Source organism: Vespa mandarinia, chromosome 15 (assembly GCF_050613455.1).
Source record: "Vespa mandarinia isolate Hongniang chromosome 15, ASM5061345v1, whole genome shotgun sequence".
NCBI lineage: Eukaryota > Metazoa > Arthropoda > Insecta > Hymenoptera > Vespidae > Vespa > Vespa mandarinia.
Window position 1 is genome coordinate 3,862,501 of NC_140824.1, and position 19,182 is coordinate 3,881,682.

General features: G+C 29.6%; 4 protein-coding genes across 7 annotated transcripts in view; 2 read left to right on the forward strand and 2 right to left on the reverse strand.

Moving 5' to 3' along the window:
- The window catches only part of LOC118444564 (uncharacterized), a 52,160-nt gene extending 51,876 nt beyond the window's left edge, over positions 1–284 (reverse strand). Inside the window, exon 1 of the mRNA XM_035872956.2 lies at positions 238–284. The gene's annotated coding sequence lies outside the window, so the exon portion shown is untranslated. The remainder of the gene's footprint in view (positions 1–237) is intronic.
- Positions 285–6,128: 5,844 nt separating this feature from the next.
- LOC118444529 (damage-control phosphatase 1) lies at positions 6,129–8,748 on the forward strand. 4 transcript variants are annotated; one of them, XM_035872888.2, is made up of 7 exons: positions 6,129–6,267; positions 6,364–6,522; positions 6,665–6,770; positions 6,850–7,097; positions 7,200–7,385; positions 7,466–7,868; positions 8,042–8,748. In XM_035872888.2, the coding sequence occupies exons 2-7, from the start codon at positions 6,407–6,409 to the stop codon at positions 8,396–8,398; spliced, it is 1,416 nt and encodes a 471-aa protein (XP_035728781.1). In that variant the 5' UTR covers positions 6,129–6,267; positions 6,364–6,406; the 3' UTR covers positions 8,399–8,748. The 4 variants fall into 4 exon arrangements, with proteins under 4 accessions (XP_035728781.1, XP_035728780.1, XP_035728784.1 ...); XM_035872887.2 differs by lacking the exon at positions 6,129–6,267 and having other exon boundaries at positions 6,287–6,522; XM_035872890.2 differs by lacking the exon at positions 6,129–6,267 and having other exon boundaries at positions 6,382–6,522; positions 6,643–6,770.
- A 2,733-nt stretch (positions 8,749–11,481) lies between these two features.
- sau (Golgi phosphoprotein 3 homolog sauron) lies at positions 11,482–14,903 on the reverse strand. The gene is made up of 4 exons (XM_035872892.2): positions 14,098–14,903; positions 13,710–13,956; positions 13,404–13,579; positions 11,482–12,759 (listed from the first exon to the last, which is right to left on the reverse strand). The coding sequence occupies exons 1-4, from the start codon at positions 14,344–14,346 to the stop codon at positions 12,511–12,513; spliced, it is 921 nt and encodes a 306-aa protein (XP_035728785.1). The 5' UTR covers positions 14,347–14,903; the 3' UTR covers positions 11,482–12,510.
- Positions 14,904–16,373: 1,470 nt separating this feature from the next.
- The window catches only part of LOC118444528 (uncharacterized), a 40,076-nt gene continuing 37,267 nt past the window's right edge, over positions 16,374–19,182 (forward strand). Inside the window, exon 1 of the mRNA XM_035872886.2 lies at positions 16,374–16,708. The gene's annotated coding sequence lies outside the window, so the exon portion shown is untranslated. The remainder of the gene's footprint in view (positions 16,709–19,182) is intronic.

Here is a 19,182-nt window from a genome sequence, read left to right on the forward strand (position 1 = left end):
TATCGTTAAAGAGCGAGAAAAATAACGATATTGCGAAAATATTAGTAAAAAATTCAGAAAACGAAATATGACGCAATAGCAATATGAGAAAACCAAGGCGCCAATTTTATTTTGTGTGAATATCTCCTGAACGCAATGATGTCTTGATTTGCGAATATGGTCAAATATAAATCATGTGTTCGGCAATCGATTGATATATTGAAGGAAATTGTACGTTAGAAAAAATATTCTAATTACCTGTAATTATTAGGACGACGATACTTTCTGCAACCTGTCGGCATTCGCGAATTCAAAATGGCGGTGATTTGATCGTCAACGCGTCTAGACATGTTCGCCGCGCATGCGTATAACACTACTCCGCAATGGTCCAATAATAGATCGATAAATTCATAATTTTTCGATCTATTATTGGAAAATATTGAAAATGTCAAAAATGCGATAAAAAGGTCTAAAAATCTATCGTAACAGATATTTCTTCATGTCAAAAACACGAAAATAAACGATTGAAATGATTTACGTGCCAAAGTAAGATCTCGAACGAGAGAAAAATGTAAGAGCGAAATGCATTCTGTATGAGACGTCATTTTTTCTATCACAAATATTTCTTAAACGCTGCTATCATCTCCTCGCTAATAACACATTTCGTGTAAATGAAAAGTTTGACGATCGATTGGTATACTTAAGGGTAATGTATGTTAATAAAAATATATTAATTACCTGTAAATAAAACGACGATGTATATCCCGTGACAACCTTGGTATCGTCCAAACGATGACAACGTTGCCAATTGAAGATCTACCAATGACGAGCCGCGATTATCAATTAGAAGATCATCTGACCAATAGCGTTCTTCGTGAGTAATATAATTTAATTATTGGATTTATTATTCTTAAATATGGAGACTTTTCTTTTTCTTCGAACGTACAAAAATTCTTACATTCGCGTTCTTATGATTTTATAACTCATATAATATTTCATTAACTAACTCTCTGTTAGTTAATGAAATAGAATATGTACATTTGATTTGTTCAACATAATCAAATGTATCAATTTATTCGATTTTAATTTGCAATCGATGTATATTTCTCACATAGATGTCGCTCAGAGCGACGATTTTTATTTCTTTTCTCTCTTTTATATAGTGTTTATCTTTTTTCTTTTTTTTTTTATTTTTACATCAAGTTCTTCGAACAAAAATAAAAGAAATTACATTAAAATAGAATCATTTCAATCGATATAATTTGTTACAATCGATTAAAATATAAATGTTCTATATAAAATTCGAATCTTAAATATCTCTGCTTATTTATCTACTTATTTCTATATAATTTCTAAAAGATTAAGGTTAGAAAATGTATCAAAAGAAATAAAGTTATTATCATTACATTTTTTAATAATTGTACGATCGATCGTTAAATACGAATTGAAACATTACATTTTCATCGAAATTTCTAACGAAGTGAACGCATATAGTAACATTGATTCGTTTGAAAATAACATAAAATTATGTGATTTCTATGTGACATTATTAGAGAAAGAAATTCATCTAACGTTGAAAAATTCATCGGACGAGTTTATCGATCTAACTGAGATTTTGTAATTTCGCGTAGCTTTCGACTTCACGCCGGCAGGTAAAATGGAAGAACTCGAGAGCCAGGAGATAAACGAGAAAATCATGCCCTACGGAAAGAGTAAGGGAGAAAGTGAGATGACGATAGAAAAGGAAAGAGAAAGAAAGAGAACGCGAATGCTGCCTGGCACGTATTACGTAAGATACAAATTGACTTACGCCCTGTTTCGTATTAAACGCGAAAAGCAATCACCGGGAGGAGGTGGACTTCCTCGGGTGCAGTTTAAAACTAGCGATTCGATTCGATCGTTGAAGTTACTTTTTCCTTTACCCTTCGCCCTCCCCCCTTCTTCCCCCTCCTCCTCTCTCTCTCTCTCCCTCTGTGTCACTATCTTTCTTTTACTCTCTTTCTCTATAGCAGAAAAGAAGTCTCTACAAGTTTCCACTATTTTTTTGTTTCTCTTTCCTTTTGCAGAATTCTATTTCTCTCTCTTTCTCTCTCTCTCTCTCTCTCTCTCTCTCTCTACCTATCTATCTCTCTCTTTCTTTCTCTCAGCGTCTCTCCTTCTTTATTTTTCTCTTTCTCTTTCTCTCTCTCCTTCTCTTTTTGTCTAAGTAGAGGTCACAAGAGAAGTTCGAATCGACGTTACAATTCGATATATACGATTCAATAGAATTTTCTTTAAAAAGTGTGAGAGCTGCTTGTATATCTCTGCAATTAGACAGACATTTTTCTCCGGTAAAAACACAGATTTAATTCAACGACTTTCAAAGAAGCATAGAATTCGAAGATGCTTGTATTCTTTCTTGTAAAGAGAAAGAATGAGAGAGAATGAAAGAGAAAAAGAGAAAGAGAGAGAGAAAAAGAGAGAGAAAGTTCTCACGTTAGAAAGCAAAAAATATTTCAAAGGACAAATTTGTTCTATCGAAAGAACCATCGAATTTTCTTAATCGATCATTAATTAACAATAGATTTTCATTCTTTCGCTATCGTTCGAATCTAATCTCATCAATTAAAATAATCATCTAAATTACGATTATATCTAAATTACAATTACATCTAAATTAAAAATAATCTCGAACAATCGTTAATTACAATGCAATCGTAATTTTTCTTTTCTTTTTTTTTCCCTCTTTTTTCTTTTTTTTTTTTTTGTTTTTTTCTTTTTTCCTTTGTTAGTTCCTTAAGTACTCATTTCAATTTTAAATTACTATTAGATGGACCGGAAAGTAATGTCGCTTTCTTAAATTAAATTCAAACGAATCAATTTTTAACAAATTTTTATTTTTAATCACAATCAAATATCGACATGCGCATAAACGACATTACTTTCCGGTTCCCCTAATATATCGAAATTATTTTTGTTTTTTTTTTTTTTTTCTTTCTTTTTCTAAATTTCACATATAGAAATAACATATGAAGGAGATGGCTCGAAACGATGAAAAGCAACGTTGTTTTAGTGGAAAAATTTCTTTAGTAGATCGAAAACAACCGAGCTCATGGTAACTCAATGTAATTTTATATGGACCTCGATCCAAGGAAGTTTTTTTCGAAAAGAAAAATAGGAAGAAGAATAAGAAGAAGAAGAAGAAGAAAAAGAAAAAGAAGAAGAAGAAGAAGAAAAAGTAGAAGTAGAAGAAAAAATAAGTGGTGGAAACTTCGTGGCAGTGCGTTTTTGTCGATTCTTGAAAGTAAGGACGCGTACGAAGTCTCTCTTCGTCTCTCTTTCTCTCTCTCTCTCTCTCTACTTAGACAATGTGATATTAATTATAATTAACTGCCATTCAGAAAAGTTTCCCGAACAATTCTGTGGTATTACGTCCGCCGGTAATAATGAACTTGCAGCTTTCCTATCATTTACATTCTCCCTAATTCAACCCGAGCTTCCTGTACAACGCAATACTAACTTTCTCTGTATGTACGTCTGATGTGCGCGCGCGCGTACGTAAGGGAACGAAAGAAAGAAAGAGAGAGAGAGAGAGAGAAAGTCGAATAACTTCTTGCAACTATCCAACGTCCTTCAGAGCGTGCAAATCTTATTGCTCGAAGATTTCTATAAGGAAAGAAAGAAAGAAAGAGAGAGAGAGAGAGAGAGAGAGACCATCCCTATTATATTTTCATGATATACATTCACATAGATACATTTTAATTACATCATTTTCTGTTTTTTTTCTTTCTCTCTGTGTCTCTCATTCCTTTTTTTCTTTTCTTTCGTTCTTATTTCAATTTAAACACGCTCAATTTCCTTCAATCCTTTAAATGACAACAACACGAATGGAAACGTTTTTTTACTTGAATTTATTAAAGATACGAACAATTTTCAAAGGATTCATTCTGCTCGTTGATATTATTTATTAATTTGTTTATCTCGATCCTTTTAGAAATATTTTAATACTTTTATCCGACTTACGCGATCTTTCTTTTTCTCTTTTCTCTTTTCTCTTTTCGTTTTCTTTTTTTCTTTTTCTTTTTTTTTTTTTTTTTTAATAATTTCAATCGTTCGAAACTACACGTTGAATATCACAAGATATTCTATCAAACTAAAACTTAAATATAGATAAGGAACTTCTAATATATCCTCGACTATATCTCGAATGATTAGAAATAAAATCAAGTTAATGATAAGAAAGATTCAACGTCAAGTTTCTTGCCAACTATAATTACAGCAATGCGATATCACAGACGTTGCTAAAATGGTGGTATGGTTTTGATATTTCGCGACTTATTCTCGTTCCTCTTCATTTCGAAAATTGCAGTTAGCCATGTGGTCAACTTATTTAATGATTATCCTTTGAAAATTTGTCATAAGCTCTCTCTCTCTCTATCTCTCTCTCTATCTCTCCCTATCTCACTGTCGTTAATCGATTTTAACGTGAACTGATCACGTGTTATTGTTTTGTCCCTTTTCAAAATTTCTTACGTGAGGTTACAATTTACATTAACAAAAAAAAAAAAAAAAAATAAAAAAAAAAGAAGACAAAAAAGAAAATTAGTGGAAATCCCTTCTTGATTTCAACGAAAAAGAAAAAGAAAAAAGAAAAAGAAAAACAAAAAAAGAAGAAAAGAAATAAAATAAAATAAAAAAGTATATCCATGCGACTTAATGGTATTTAATGAATTTTTCTTTTAATATCCCTATTAAGATCTTTCATTAAGCGATATCAACGCTAATTAATCATTATTGTTTATATATTTTAAGGATGATTTGAAATGTACAGTGTGTATATTAAAACGGAGTAATTAATGAAAAAAAGAAAAAAAGAATGAACGAAAAAAGAAAAAAGAAAGAGATTAGGAAAATCTCTTTTTTCTTTTTTTTTTTTTTTTACTATCAACGTTGAACGAAAAAGATAGAGGGAATGATTTTGTTAAAATTCGACAAAATTGCGAACGTAACTGATACTTGACGAAAGTGCAGACTGTAATAGGTCCGTTGTTTTCGAGGGAAGTCTCTTCGAACGAAGAGAAGAAGGTAGATTTTGATGGGGATGCTTGTGAAAGAGAAATAGATAGAGATAGAGATAGAGATAGAGATAGAGATAGAGATAGAGAGAGAAAGAGAAAGATAGAAATAGGGGAGAGCGAGAGAGAGAGAGATGGAAGACAAATCCAGTTTCGAGCCTGCACACGCTCGGCCATACTGTTGGAATTCATGGGTCGCGGGTTATGCCGCATTCGGTGGTATGTAGTAATTAGCAACATTGCTCCGAGATATCCCAAAGGTGGGAGAGCTCCAGAGGTTGGGAAGGTTCGAACATTGCCTGTTCCATAGATTTCATTCAACGAAGAATACGACGCAATCTTCGTCCGCGATTGTTTGGATTATTTTTTGAATTATTATATGAGAAGGAAAAATAATTTTAATGATAGATAATCTTTTTTAATTGATTTCTAGAAAAAGGAAGGAAGGAAGGAAGATAGAAAGAAAGGAAAAAAGAAAAAAAGAAAAACAACGTGATCCATCATCAAATCTTTATCGAGACTCTTTTTTCCTTTTTTTATCCTCGTATGTTTTTTCCTTCTTTTTTTTCTTTCTTCTCTTTTCTTTCTTTTCTTCTTTTTTTTTTTTTGTCGCGAAGTAACACGTGAAGGAACAAATAGAGCAATAGCGACAGAAGTCATTTAATAATTTGCATTCCTAAAGCCAAAGAACGAGCTAACAAACGAACGAAAAGTTCAAGAGAAGCAACGAGCCGAGTGGTAGAGTGGTTTTGCCGGTTGCAATCTTCCGACTAAAGTTTATCAACCCCTAAGGTTATCTGTAACTGAATTATCGTTCTAGTTTGTAGTTTTAGATACTGACAAAAAACAAATGAGAGATATTGCAACGAAATAAGATCGTTCTTCTCTCTCTCTCTCCCTCCCTCTCTCTCTCTTTCTCTCTTTTTTCTTTTTTTTTCTGTTTTTCAACGCGTTCAAACTATCTTACAAAGTAATTAACTATTTTAACATAGTTTTTAATATAATTCGTACAAACGTCTTTAAAGTAAACATACGATAATAATTATAATATACATTAAAAATCATTGATCGAAATTTTTATAAACGTCAATAAAGTTTATATTTTTTTATAAAATCAATCGATCAAAGAATTAACCCGCCAAAATTTCATATTGTCACGGAGTTTAATACTGCGCATGCGCGAAGCAGACGATTCTTATAACCTATAAATAAACGTGAATGACTTCGAGAAAAAGTAAGTATATGATAAACAAATCAACTTTATGGGTTATGTAATTTTAATTTGATCTGATTGTAGATAAGAAAGAGAATTTTTCTTTATGCATTGCAGGTTCAAACAATTATCATTCATTTTATGCCTCTTGTTAATATCAATGGCTATAAACACGAAACAAACCATGCCAACAATTAAATCTAATTCGGTGGAGATTGCAAATCTTCAGGATACTTTGACACCCTTTGGTGTACGTCTTTCTGGAATTTATATGCGGTAAATACAACATAATGATTTTAATTTAATCCTTGAGAACAATTATAATAATTTCAGAAGAATTCAATGAGAGTTTTGATTGTTCTTTTTTTTTTTCCTTTTTTTTTCCTCCTACGATAGTATAAAAAGACATGTGTTGCAGGAGTTTTGCTTATGTTACACTTAAGGATAGATTACCCATAATATTAACAAAAATTATAGACAACTTTAGTCGTAATAAAGAACAAATCGCAGAAAAATTTGGACAGGTGAATGTACTTTATTGTGATCTATATATAATATATTATTGATATTATTATTTATTAATACAATATTTATATCCTGCAGAATGCTACGGAAGAAATAAAACAAATGGTTGGATTTATAAGTCAATTGAAGAATGAAATTGTTACTAATAAGGCATTGAAAATATTACCAACGATAGAAAATGACGATGATAATGATGCATCTGTTTGGAACAAGTATTTGGAAGATAAAACTGAGAAAGAAGGTACCGTACCAACCTGGTTTAATACAGAATGGTTGTACTGCGAATGCTACATGTATCGTAGTTTGGTACAAAAATTTCTTCTTATGTAAGTTTGTATAGAAGAAAAAAAAAAAAAAAAAGAAAAATGCTATATTTCATTACTATATTTCATTAACAATACACACTGTATAATCCTATGATTTTATAGGAATGCTTTACGTACGTATGATCCATTTCAACAGCAGAAAAGAGATACTTTTATTAATTCCCTAAATACCATAAAAATTCTCAATAAGTATTTGTTAGATATAATTGACAGAGTAAAATTAATGGAGGAAGTTGAAAAGAAACAAAAATTCTTTAAATTAATCCAATTGAATCTGTGGGGAAACAGGTAATATCAATATTCCTAAAAATTTATATATATATATATATAAAAGATTATATATGTTTATTCTGTTATTATCTTTTCAGATGTGATTTATCTCTAAGTGCAGGATCCGATAGTAGTCAAATTAGTAATCCTATAGAACAATTAGAAACTCTTCACAATTATATACTTGATAATGCCACTGATTTTGCTTGGCAACTTCTTAGTAAACAAAAACTAAATGATTCTAATATTATAGACATGGTATTAGATAATGCAGGATATGAACTTTTCACTGATATATGTTTAGCAATTTTCCTAGTTAATTTTGGCTTAGCCGGAAAAGTTAGATTTTATGTAAAACGGTATCCATGGTATGTCAGTGATACTAACACTCATGATTTTCATTGGGTATTGGATTATATGAAAAAATCCTCAAATCCAGAATTAGAAAGAACAGCACAGTTATCTTATGATTACTTAAAAAACAATATTTGGACCATTGAGGTAATAACATATATATATATATAGTTATATTATAATTTTTATATTATAGTTATATTATAATAATATAACTATATATATATATATATATATATATATATATGTATATATAGTTATATTATTTTATATTTCTTATGCGTATTACCAACTATAATACATATTGTATATTTATACAGGAAGAATCTTATTGGACAAGTCCTTACGATTTTGCAGAAATGAAAGAAAAGGATAAAGTACTATATGCGAAATTATCAGATGCAAAATTAGTAATATTTAAAGGTGATTTAAATTATAGAAAATTATTGGGTGATATAAATTGGGAATACACTACTTCATTTATGGAAGCATTGAGAGGTTTTAGACCAACAAATATTTTGAGTTTGAGAACAATAAAGTCTGATGTTTGTGTTGGATTACCACTTGGAAAAGGTGAAATGTTATACGAAAAAGATGAAAATTGGATGATTACTGGTAAATATGGTCTTATTCAAGCAACAGTTGAAAACGTTTGTAACTGTTCCACTATATGTTAATAAGCGAAATTAAATTAAAGATAATATTATTGTTATATCTATAAAGAGAGAGAATTTTATATAAATTTATTAAGTCACATAAATGCAACAACTCCTAATTCGTCTAGTTGCATTTAAATCTACAGATTGATATATGTAAATGTTTTCGAGTAAAATATTAATGTCAATGTACATGTACCATTTGTTAAATCTATTAAATTTTTTTCTTTTTTCATTTCTTACTCTATTTTATTTATAACTATAATGGAGAAATATTATTATATAAATTTCCATTTTAAATATAATACAAATCGAAATGAAAGAAATAATGCATAGACTGATGCAATGAGAATTATATTATTGTAATAATATCACCCCATTTATACTATAGATTGTATAAATTTTCTACGTATATAATATATATATATCATGTATATACATAAGAAAGAATTAGTAGTTTCTACAATTACATTTTCATACTATGTGAATCAGTCTTATGAAAAAGGAATATTTCAATTTGTTATATATCATAATAGAAATGATAGTGAGAATATATAGATCATTTTTGGATTAAAAAAAAATTTTGTCTTTTTAAACTATAATATTCCAAAAACCAAATAATTTTTAGATGTATATGTATTATCAGCAATATTTAATTTATTACATTCAATACATGTTTATAATGGTAATAATGATGATAATAATAATAATAATAATAATAATAATAGTAATAATAATAATAATAAGAAGAATAAGTATCTATTTCTTTTAAATAGATAATATCCTTCTGTTCTATAAATGTTTGTACACAGTGATGTATAGTAATGCATATCAAGTAATAAAAAATAAAATAATTTTTTTAAGGATGTTATCATATTTTTATTATATTTGTATATTATATTTTTATTTAATAGGTCCTCGAAAACACGCAGAATCGATCGCAACCACGTATACTTTTAATTCAAATATATATAAACACACTTATAAATTCTATCAATTGTAATTCGAATTAATAATTCATCAAAATATTAGTCGTATAATTTGGTTTTTAAGTACAAATGGCCGCGATCTTCCAATGCGATTATGTCTTCATATATATATATATATTTATATATTGTATGTATGTATGTGTATGCATGTATCCCTAATACTTACATTTCGTTCTCTCCGCCTTAATCATACTTCTTTATTCACATGCCTTTATACAATATGTTTAATTATTTGCACTTATTCCAAGCATACAATATTATCTTATAACCAATGTGTTGAGAGACACGTGTTTAAATATACACAAATTTCTTTTGTAATAACCACAGTATTAGTAGCTAATCTCATAAATGCAAAGAAAAAAATATAATATTTTGTAAAACTTAAGTGTTGTGTGTATATATATATATATGTTTTTTTCTTTTTTTCTGATATCTAAAAAAATTTTTATCAGCATATGTTTCTATGGTATATACTATTCTACAAAGATTTCTTTAGAATTCTCATTTACAGTAATACACTTATTATACACAAAAAAAAAAATTGTTTTATTTCTTAATATGTGTATTTTACATTTACTTCTATAATAAGGATATATTACATATAGAAGTGCAACTGAAATTATAAATCTCGATTAACAGTAATTTATAATGCAGTATTTACAAGTGATTTACAGTGATCAAACAAATGGGATAGAATTTCAGAAAATATATTTGATTTTATTCAAGTTATTTTGATCATATTCCTGTTAATATACTATTGTTTTTATATATTTTATATTTGTAACGAAATTACCCCTGCTTTTTAAAGGAACAAAATATTATACTACAAGCTCTTAAAATAAATCATTGCATATTTTTTCTGTGATAATTATACTTTCATATATTCAGACTATTATCCAAAGTGGCAATTCATAGAAAATTATTTATGATGAACTTTTCTAATAAACTTGATAAACTTAAAAAAGCTCGTACATTTGAAATAAAAATTATTATCAGGCATCAAATATAAATAATTTCACTGAACAAATTTACGATATTTTATCATTATTACAAATACCTGACATATTACTTCTTGATAGTAAAAGTACAATGATTTTTATAAATATATGAACATTATTAATAATCAGCAATTATATAAGGAATTTTATCATGTAGTATTACAAAATATATAAATAGACAAAAAAGTTCTTTTCATAATCTCATTTTTAATTACAAGTTTTCTATGTATGGTCTCATCTAAAAATTATTCCAAATATACTCAATTGCAAATACATGTATGTCACTATTTAAAATATTATTATAATAGAGCACGTATTGTGATGTGTATTTTCTTTTTCATTGGAGAATATAATATTCAAATTTTTCAACCAAGTGGCAGTAGAGCTTCCGTACACACATACATACATATACATATATATATATATATATGTGTGTGTGTATGTACAAAATATATATTATATATTATATATATATATAAATATATATATATAAATATATAAATATATAACAAATTGATTATATTAATCTAAATCATTTTACTTTAGCATTGATATTGAAAAGAACGTTATTTCAAAAGAAAAAAGAACTACCTATAATTTATAGAAGTGTCAAAAGCAAAGAAATCCACTAGTAACAATGTAACAAAAATAAACGCCTTGTCCAGCTAATACCTGTTACATCTGCTTGACCAGCAAGCTACTACCATTTAAAATACATATAGGCAGAATATTATATTACATTAAATTATAATAGATATCTGCATTCTGTCAAATGGACAGCTATGTAATAAAATATTATAATCTAATGAAGAGAAAAAAGACTTAACTACATTTAAAAATACATAAAAATAAGTATGATTACTAAAATACTTGTGTAATTTTTTTCAACCTGCATTAAAAAAAAAAAAAAAGAAAAAAAAAAAAAAAAAAAAAAGGAAAAGAAAACTATATGACAATAATATTACAGTTTTACTAAATACTTATTAAAATTAATACTCAAATAGCAACAATTAACTTAATAATAATTTAAAATGTACGAAACGTATAAATTGAATGCATTGTATATTCTTGATAGATATATAGGTAACTAAATCATGTCTTATTTTGAAATTATTAGTTTAACCAATAAAGCCTATGTTTAATAATTTTATGTAATGTTATTTTTTTATATATATATATAAGCATCATAATGAAATTTTTTTCTACAGCTAAAAGGAGCAATATATATGTCAATATTTGTTAATAATTATTATCTCTAAGAATGATAATATTAATATTGCAATTATTAGCATTTATATTTTTCATGAAAGTAAATAGATCAATGTTTTATATATTTGTGCTTTCTCTATAAAATTCAAATATAAAGGAAGTATTCCATTAAATATACTAGAAAAAAATTATTGATTAATGCGAAATATATAAAATATTTAAAGCATCGAAAGGAATATTTTTTATAAAATTCTATAATGCAGGTCATAGACGTCAAAAATTAATTACTTTACTGCCACCCAGTGAATCTTATCAATCTGTGCTTCAATTTGAAAAGAATGTCATTATAAGATATATCCAAATGCAATATAGACGCCCGTAGGGAGGGGCACTAGCGATTAGAACATAATGTTATAATATTTCCAATTTGCTATACTGCCTCTTATATTGTCTTTTATTTTTAAGCAACAGTCATCAATGATGTAGCAAATAACATGAGAGATACAGTTTGCCGTATAAGGCTGTATCTACAAATATTATACGTGAAGGATTCTATACAGATGCAGATAATAAATATTTCATAAAATTCTGTACGATGAGAATTTTTTTTTTTATCAAACCCTACATGGCACTAAATCACACTCGAAGTGCACATTCACACACGGAATTTCGTTACTTTACGATGTCACCAATCTGAACTTATATACAGTTCAGTTATCAAAGATATTAAATAATAATGAAAATGACTAATATATCCTAACGCTGCTTTTCATGCAGTCAACTATATGTTATTTGGTCTGAATCATATGATCGTAACAATGATCTTGTAACTATTTCTTTTAAGTATACAACTGAAATACATGCAAAATTGGTAATCCCACTGTTCACACTATTATCCAACGTTCATAAGTTACACTTTTAATTTATGAAAACTGTGTTACTTAGTGAATGCGGCAAATACAGCCCATAATACGGGATTGGCATTAGGTTTAGCAGCTTCAGCTTCAAAATCTAGATCCAATAAAGTTCGAACTCGGCGCATTGCTACTTCGTAATCGTCATCGCAAAGAGGTGCAAATGCATTCTCTAATACATCAGCCGCATGGGCTAGGATCACTAATGCTAACGTCCGCCTATCCATACGACCTGCATCATTTACCCAACGACCTAACACAGCCTCCTGAATCTGTAAATAAAATATGACTGCTCTATAAATATAACAATCTTATATTCTAAATGATGCTAATGTTTCAAAACTAATGAATTAATAATTATATAATTTTTCCACTATGAATATTTTCAATGAATAGAAAAACCAACTAAACGGATACGCATGTTAAATTGCATCCTGGAAATAATTAAAAAAAAAAGAAAAAAAAAAAGAAAGAAAGAAGAAAAAAAAAAGAATAATAAAAAAGATACAGATATTCTCCAAACATATGTATGAATAGGAGATACAAATATACTTTTATAGTAAATACAAGCAAAATGTTACAAATGATAATTCCTCTTATCATTTTTAGTGATTAATATGTATACCCAATTTAGAAGATGAGAGAATACAAACAAAGAGATAAGATATTACCATTATTTCTGAAGTATTAAAACAAAACAGAATATGTCTGCGCGCGCATAACAAAATATATATCATAGAGAGAGAGAGAGAGAGAGAGAGAGAGAGAGAGAGAGAGAGAGAGAGAGAGAGAGAGAGAGAGAGAGAGAGAGAGAGAGAGAGAGAGAGAGAGAGAGAGAGAGAGAGAGAGAGAGAGAAAGCATAAACAGATAAGTATAAATAAATAATATATAAGTATATAACAAAAATCTAATTACCTTTTTAACAAGACGACTTTTGGCAAGGTTATCAGTAAGAGGATGAGTTGTCATATCAAAGAGTAAGAAGTTTTGTTTTTCTGTAGTTAACACACCCTTTTCTACAAGATTTTTGGCTAATCTCTCTCTAACATTTTTTAACTGATAACGTAGCTTCAAAGGATTCCACGTTTCACCTGTAACAATACATATAACGAGATCCAAAATAAAAATTGAATTACTATCGTGGAGGTTAAAAAAAGAAAAAAAGAAAAAAAAAAAAAAGAAAAAAAAAGTAAAAAGAAAAATCATCAATTAATTACAAACCACTTAAATATTCTATCCAACTTGGAACTGTCTCTGGAGGATCTGTATCTTTTAAATGTTTCAACGCTTCATCCAGTAAGACGTCTCCAGTAGGTGCGTCATTCTTTAAGAGTAATTTCCTTGATAACAATCCTTTCTTACGCATTCCAGCTTTTTCTAATTCTACACGACCACGAAATCCAAGTTCGGCCAAGATACATCCACGTAGGCCTGAGCTTATGCAATCGTTCCAAAACGAAGTATAACCCTAAGAATTAATAAAAACAAATCCCTAAGGAGTAAGAAGAGAGATATCGAGGAAGAGAGACATAAGCGAAGGATTGAAAAAAAAAAAAAAGAAGAGAAAAAAAAAAAAAGAAAAAAAAAAGAAGAGTTTCTATGTCCTTACCTCCTTGTCCTTAAGACCAAGGAGTAAAACCTCTTCCATAAGAGTCAATCTGGTTTCTTTATCAGAATCATCGTCTATCGTAGGATTAGAATTTAAATCTTTTTGAGATGAACAGTCGGTGTCCATACTGTTACCAGACAACTTGTCATTATGACCAAGTTCATTGGAACCATCCTGGCCGAATCCACTGCTGCTGCTGCTACTGTTAACCACTCGTCTTCTCTGCACCAATCCGTCACCTCGATTCATCCTTCGGAAGCAAAGTTACGCACCTTTTGCGATAACGTCCGCGTGTCAGATACGCCACCGTGTCGGTCTCACTTCCGTGCGATTAAGCTAAGTCTATTATAAATGTAATTAAACTAAGACACCTCTCGCGGCATGTATCGTACGAAGTAAACACAATTCTGTTGACGTTTCTCTCGATACAACCATATCTGTTTTCCAAGATGGCCAGCTACCTCCCGTACGGTCGTTGCTTTTTTATTTCGCCACTAGGATGCTATCATACGAGCTGACGAAAGACATCAGCTTACGTGAAAAGAAAACGTAGTTTTAACTCCGATAACGTAATACGATAAAACTTCTCCTTCTACGTTTCTTATTTTTCTTTTTCTTCTTTTTTTTTCCCCTTTTTTTTCCTTTTTCTCTCTTATCGTTATCAACGACGAAATTATAGAAGTAATCTTTTTTTTATTTTTATTAAATCTATAGAAAATATTCGCAACGATTTCTCTACTCCTTAAATCAAAATCACCTCGTAACCGACCGCGAACGATGCACCCCGTGACCGTAATTGTTTAGAACGGAAACGTGTCTATTTGGAAGACTAACGTAAGTGTCGCCAGTGTCGCTGTCGTCATTGGTCACGTGTCTCTCCAATCACCTATGACAAATGAGGTTCCTCTCTCTTATCGACGCGTCTTAATAAGCGGGCATTTTGAATTTTCGCAAATATATAAATTTGTAATTTCGATTGAAATTATGGATTCTATCGAAAATCAATGATTACTAAGTAACAATATTTATTTATCGTATCGAATGAAAAATTTTCCCTTTTTATTTGTATAAAATAATCGTTTTAAATTTAATATTCGCACTTTTTCTCATTATTATCTCGATTGTAATTCGATCTTTTTTCTTGTTTTTCTTTTTTTTTTTTTTTTTTTTTTTAAATAATACGATTATTAAATTTACGATTAATTTATAAATGCTATACTACGTCTCCGGATATGCGCGCACGTATATAATACATACATACGTGTCTCTTCTACAAATCTTTTAACAATCTTTTCTTCAAATCTTTCGTGCGTGACATTCTAAACGTCTCATCACTTTATTTTTAGTCGAGCTTTATTCTTACCGCCGATTCTGGATAAGCAAAAGGTTTGACACACGATCGATATCGCTTCGTGGTATCCAACGCAACGGTCGTGCATCGATTTGCGATTTGTCCTGCGCCAATTATCGCCGTTTATCGGCATTCCTGAGAATCGTAAGAGTCCGCAATGCGGTATACCTTTGAACTGACTAAGAAAAAAGATATGATCCTTGCGACCAAAGGCCAAGAAAAAGATACGAAAAATATTGTAATCAAAAATTTTTGACTTTGTTCTTTGGAAATTTTACTGATTTTAAAGAAAAAAAAAAAAAAAAAAAAAAAAAAAAAAACAGAAAAAAAACAGAAAAAAGACAGAAAAAAAAACAGAAAAAAAAACAGAAAAAAGAACAGTAAAATTACAATCTCTAATCCAATTTGTTAAGTTTATAATTCTACGTACAAAAAAATTGATTACGCTTGTAAAAAAACTATATATATATATATATATATATATTATACATATATATAGAAAAATTATTTATTCCTCCGCAAAAAGAAAAAAAGATAAAGCGAATAACGGATTCACAAAAAAAGAAAAAGAAAAAAAAAAAAAAAAAAAAAAGAAAAAAGAATTATTTCGTCCGATTTGAAGATAACATTTCGAAAGTTGAAAAAGGAAAACGATTTCTTTCAATAGATCGTCCCGATCCATTCGACATCGCTTCGTTCTCGTGTTAACCAGGTTCAGCACGGTAGTCAGAGAATCCATGAGAGAGAGAGTAGGGATAGAGCGAATGATTCCTTCGAGGAAGGCGCGCGAACGTACCGAGAGGCACTTTCAGTCGTTCGGACCCGCTCGCTCGGTGGAAGTGTCCAAGGCATTTCTCGATCACATATATATATATATATATATATATATATATTTATTTATTTATATATATATACATATATATTTATATATATATATATATATATATATATACACATATATTTATATATATATATATTTTTCGATCATCGCGTTGGTTGTGTGATTGAAGAGTTAAGCTCGAAAAAGATATTTTCTAGTTTCTTTTTATAATTATTTACGTACTTGTGCACTAAGAAGAAAAAAAAGAAAGAGAGAGAGAGAGAGAGAGAGAGAGAGAGAGAGAGAGAGAGAAAGGGATTTTAGAAAAAGAAAAAAAAATAAGAAACAAAAAAAACCAGAAGAGAGATCGAAGGATCAAGGAAGATGCTGCGTTTGGACCACCACTGAGCAGATCGGTTCTTCGTCAATACGGGTGTCAGGTGAGCAAGATCGAAAGTACTTCATCAAAAGCGTTATTTAACATTCGTTATCACGATCACCGATGATAATACGTATGTGTAAATATGTGTCACGTGTGTTTTGTGTATCTACGTCATATTAATATATCGACGAAATATAATACTTATATAATATCAAATTTTCTCACGTTTATGATATTAAAATATCATAATGTTTTAATATCATGATATTTTAATATCATAAACGTGAATGATTTTCAAGGAGACATTTAGAGCGTGACATTTGTAAATATGAAATCATTTGCAAAATTCCATGACGTTTCTTATTTGACATAAAGAAAAACTTCATTCGATAGAACGATAAAAGTACATTTATTGTTATAATATAATAATGAATAAACTTTAGGAAAAATTTGTATAAATATAAATATACACATAGTGATCATTTACTTTTCATTAACGTTTTATCTCTTAATGTATAAAAATGGTGTCAATGGTTATTGGAATCAATCATCCTATCGATTATTATCATTCTGTATCAGATAATTTTTTTTTAATCTTTTGCCAGTGAATTGAATTTATTTTTATCGAAATGATGTTTCATCGTATTTCGAGGGAAAAAATGAAAAGAATAAAAAGAGACGTGATTTAATTAATAATAATTATTAAGAAAAATATCTTACGTTTTCATAATTCAGGCACATATTTCTTTCGTTCAGTAATCGTTCGCGTAAAAGCGAAATCATGGGAAAAATGCGTAATAATGTTATTCATCTTATTATTCATAATTAATGAAAGAAGTTGTGATGTTTTTTTTAATTATGTGAACACCCAGTATTACCACAGATGATTCCACTTCAATTCGTCCCGACATATAGACATACATCTACACACACACACAAACTATATATATATATATATATATATATATATATATATATGTATATATGTATATATATACATAAGTATTTATTACTAAAATGAGGATCTACGGCCAGCTGATCCTCCGAAGAGAACGTCGATGACCTGTCGACGTTGTTTCTACTTGCTGCTTCGTTACGTTTCAATTTACACGAGAAGAAATAGCAATACGAACGAAACGGATTTGCAACAAGCAATAAAAGCGATCCTTGCCGATGCGGGCTCGTTAAAACGGAACATTCCAAGGAAGGATTTCAACCCTTTTTGATTTTAGTCGATTCAATTCTCGTTTGATTTTATTTTTCATTTATTTCTTCTCGCTGCCATCGCAAGGATACTTCTCAATAAGGACTTTAACGATATCTCGTAAAATCTAAATCGTTCGAAGCTTCAGACGGAACTATTTTTTTCTATGATTATAATCGCAAGAGGAAAAAAAAAGAGGATCCTTCGTGAAAAAAAAAAAAAAAAAGAAAAAAAAGAAAAAAAAAAAATAGAAACGTTTAGAAACACTATCAGAACAATCGAGTTTGATCTAATCTAATTAGTAAACAGTTGATAGAATTGTATTGAGATCGTTTAATAATTTTCTTTACAATTTCGATCTATATAATTTTCAATAATGACATTTAACTCAACGAAATCTATTGTTTCATTTAATTTTCATGAATTCATATTAAACATTAAAAAAGAATATCGAATAGATATTAAGAACGATCACATGGGTATAGAATTTTCATCGTTGGTTCGAAGAAATTCGCTCGAACAATTAATTATAATTGATATATACTGATACTGATACTGTAATAAAAATTCAAGATCGATGAAGACGGTGACCCGTGTCGAGGTTTACCTGAAGAAAGTTTGCCGTTCGTTAATTGATTCGTTCGCGTGGCTCGTTATTCGACGGCCAGGGTTGCTACTGTTAAACAACACCATCCAGTCTATCTTCTCTCTCTCTCTCTCTCTCTCTCTCTCTCTCTCTCTTTCACGTTCCTCTCCTTTTTCCTCTCTGGTTTCTCTTCCTTCTCTCTGGCAAAGTTCTCAGAGAGAAAGAAAGAGAAAGAGAGACAGAGAGAGAGAGAGAGAGAGAGAGAGAGAGAGAGAGAGAGAGAGCTACGGAGACGATGGCTACGGAACGAGAAGGTACGGTAAAATCCAAATGGCCGGAGCGTTACATTCCACGGATGATTCAGGTGTGCCCCTCGCTGTTCCCCCTCACCCCCCTCTGCTCAGGCCCCTGCTTCTGCCCCTGCTCCCTCGACCCAACCCCCTCTTTCCCCCCCATTTCGTGACTCTCTTCGAGAAAGCAACAGCACCTCTCTCGATAGACTCGATGCACACTCTCGATACTCCCGCTATATTTCTATTCGGAAGCTATCAACAAATGTTTAGATTTTATATATATATATATATATATATATATATATATATATATATATGTGTGTGTGTGTGTGTGTGTGCATGTGTATGTTGTTTTTTTTTTAATATATTTATATGCATGTACATATATTTCATCCCTTTAAAAATATATTTTATGCGAATATATTTTATGCAAAAGTTCAAAACGATTC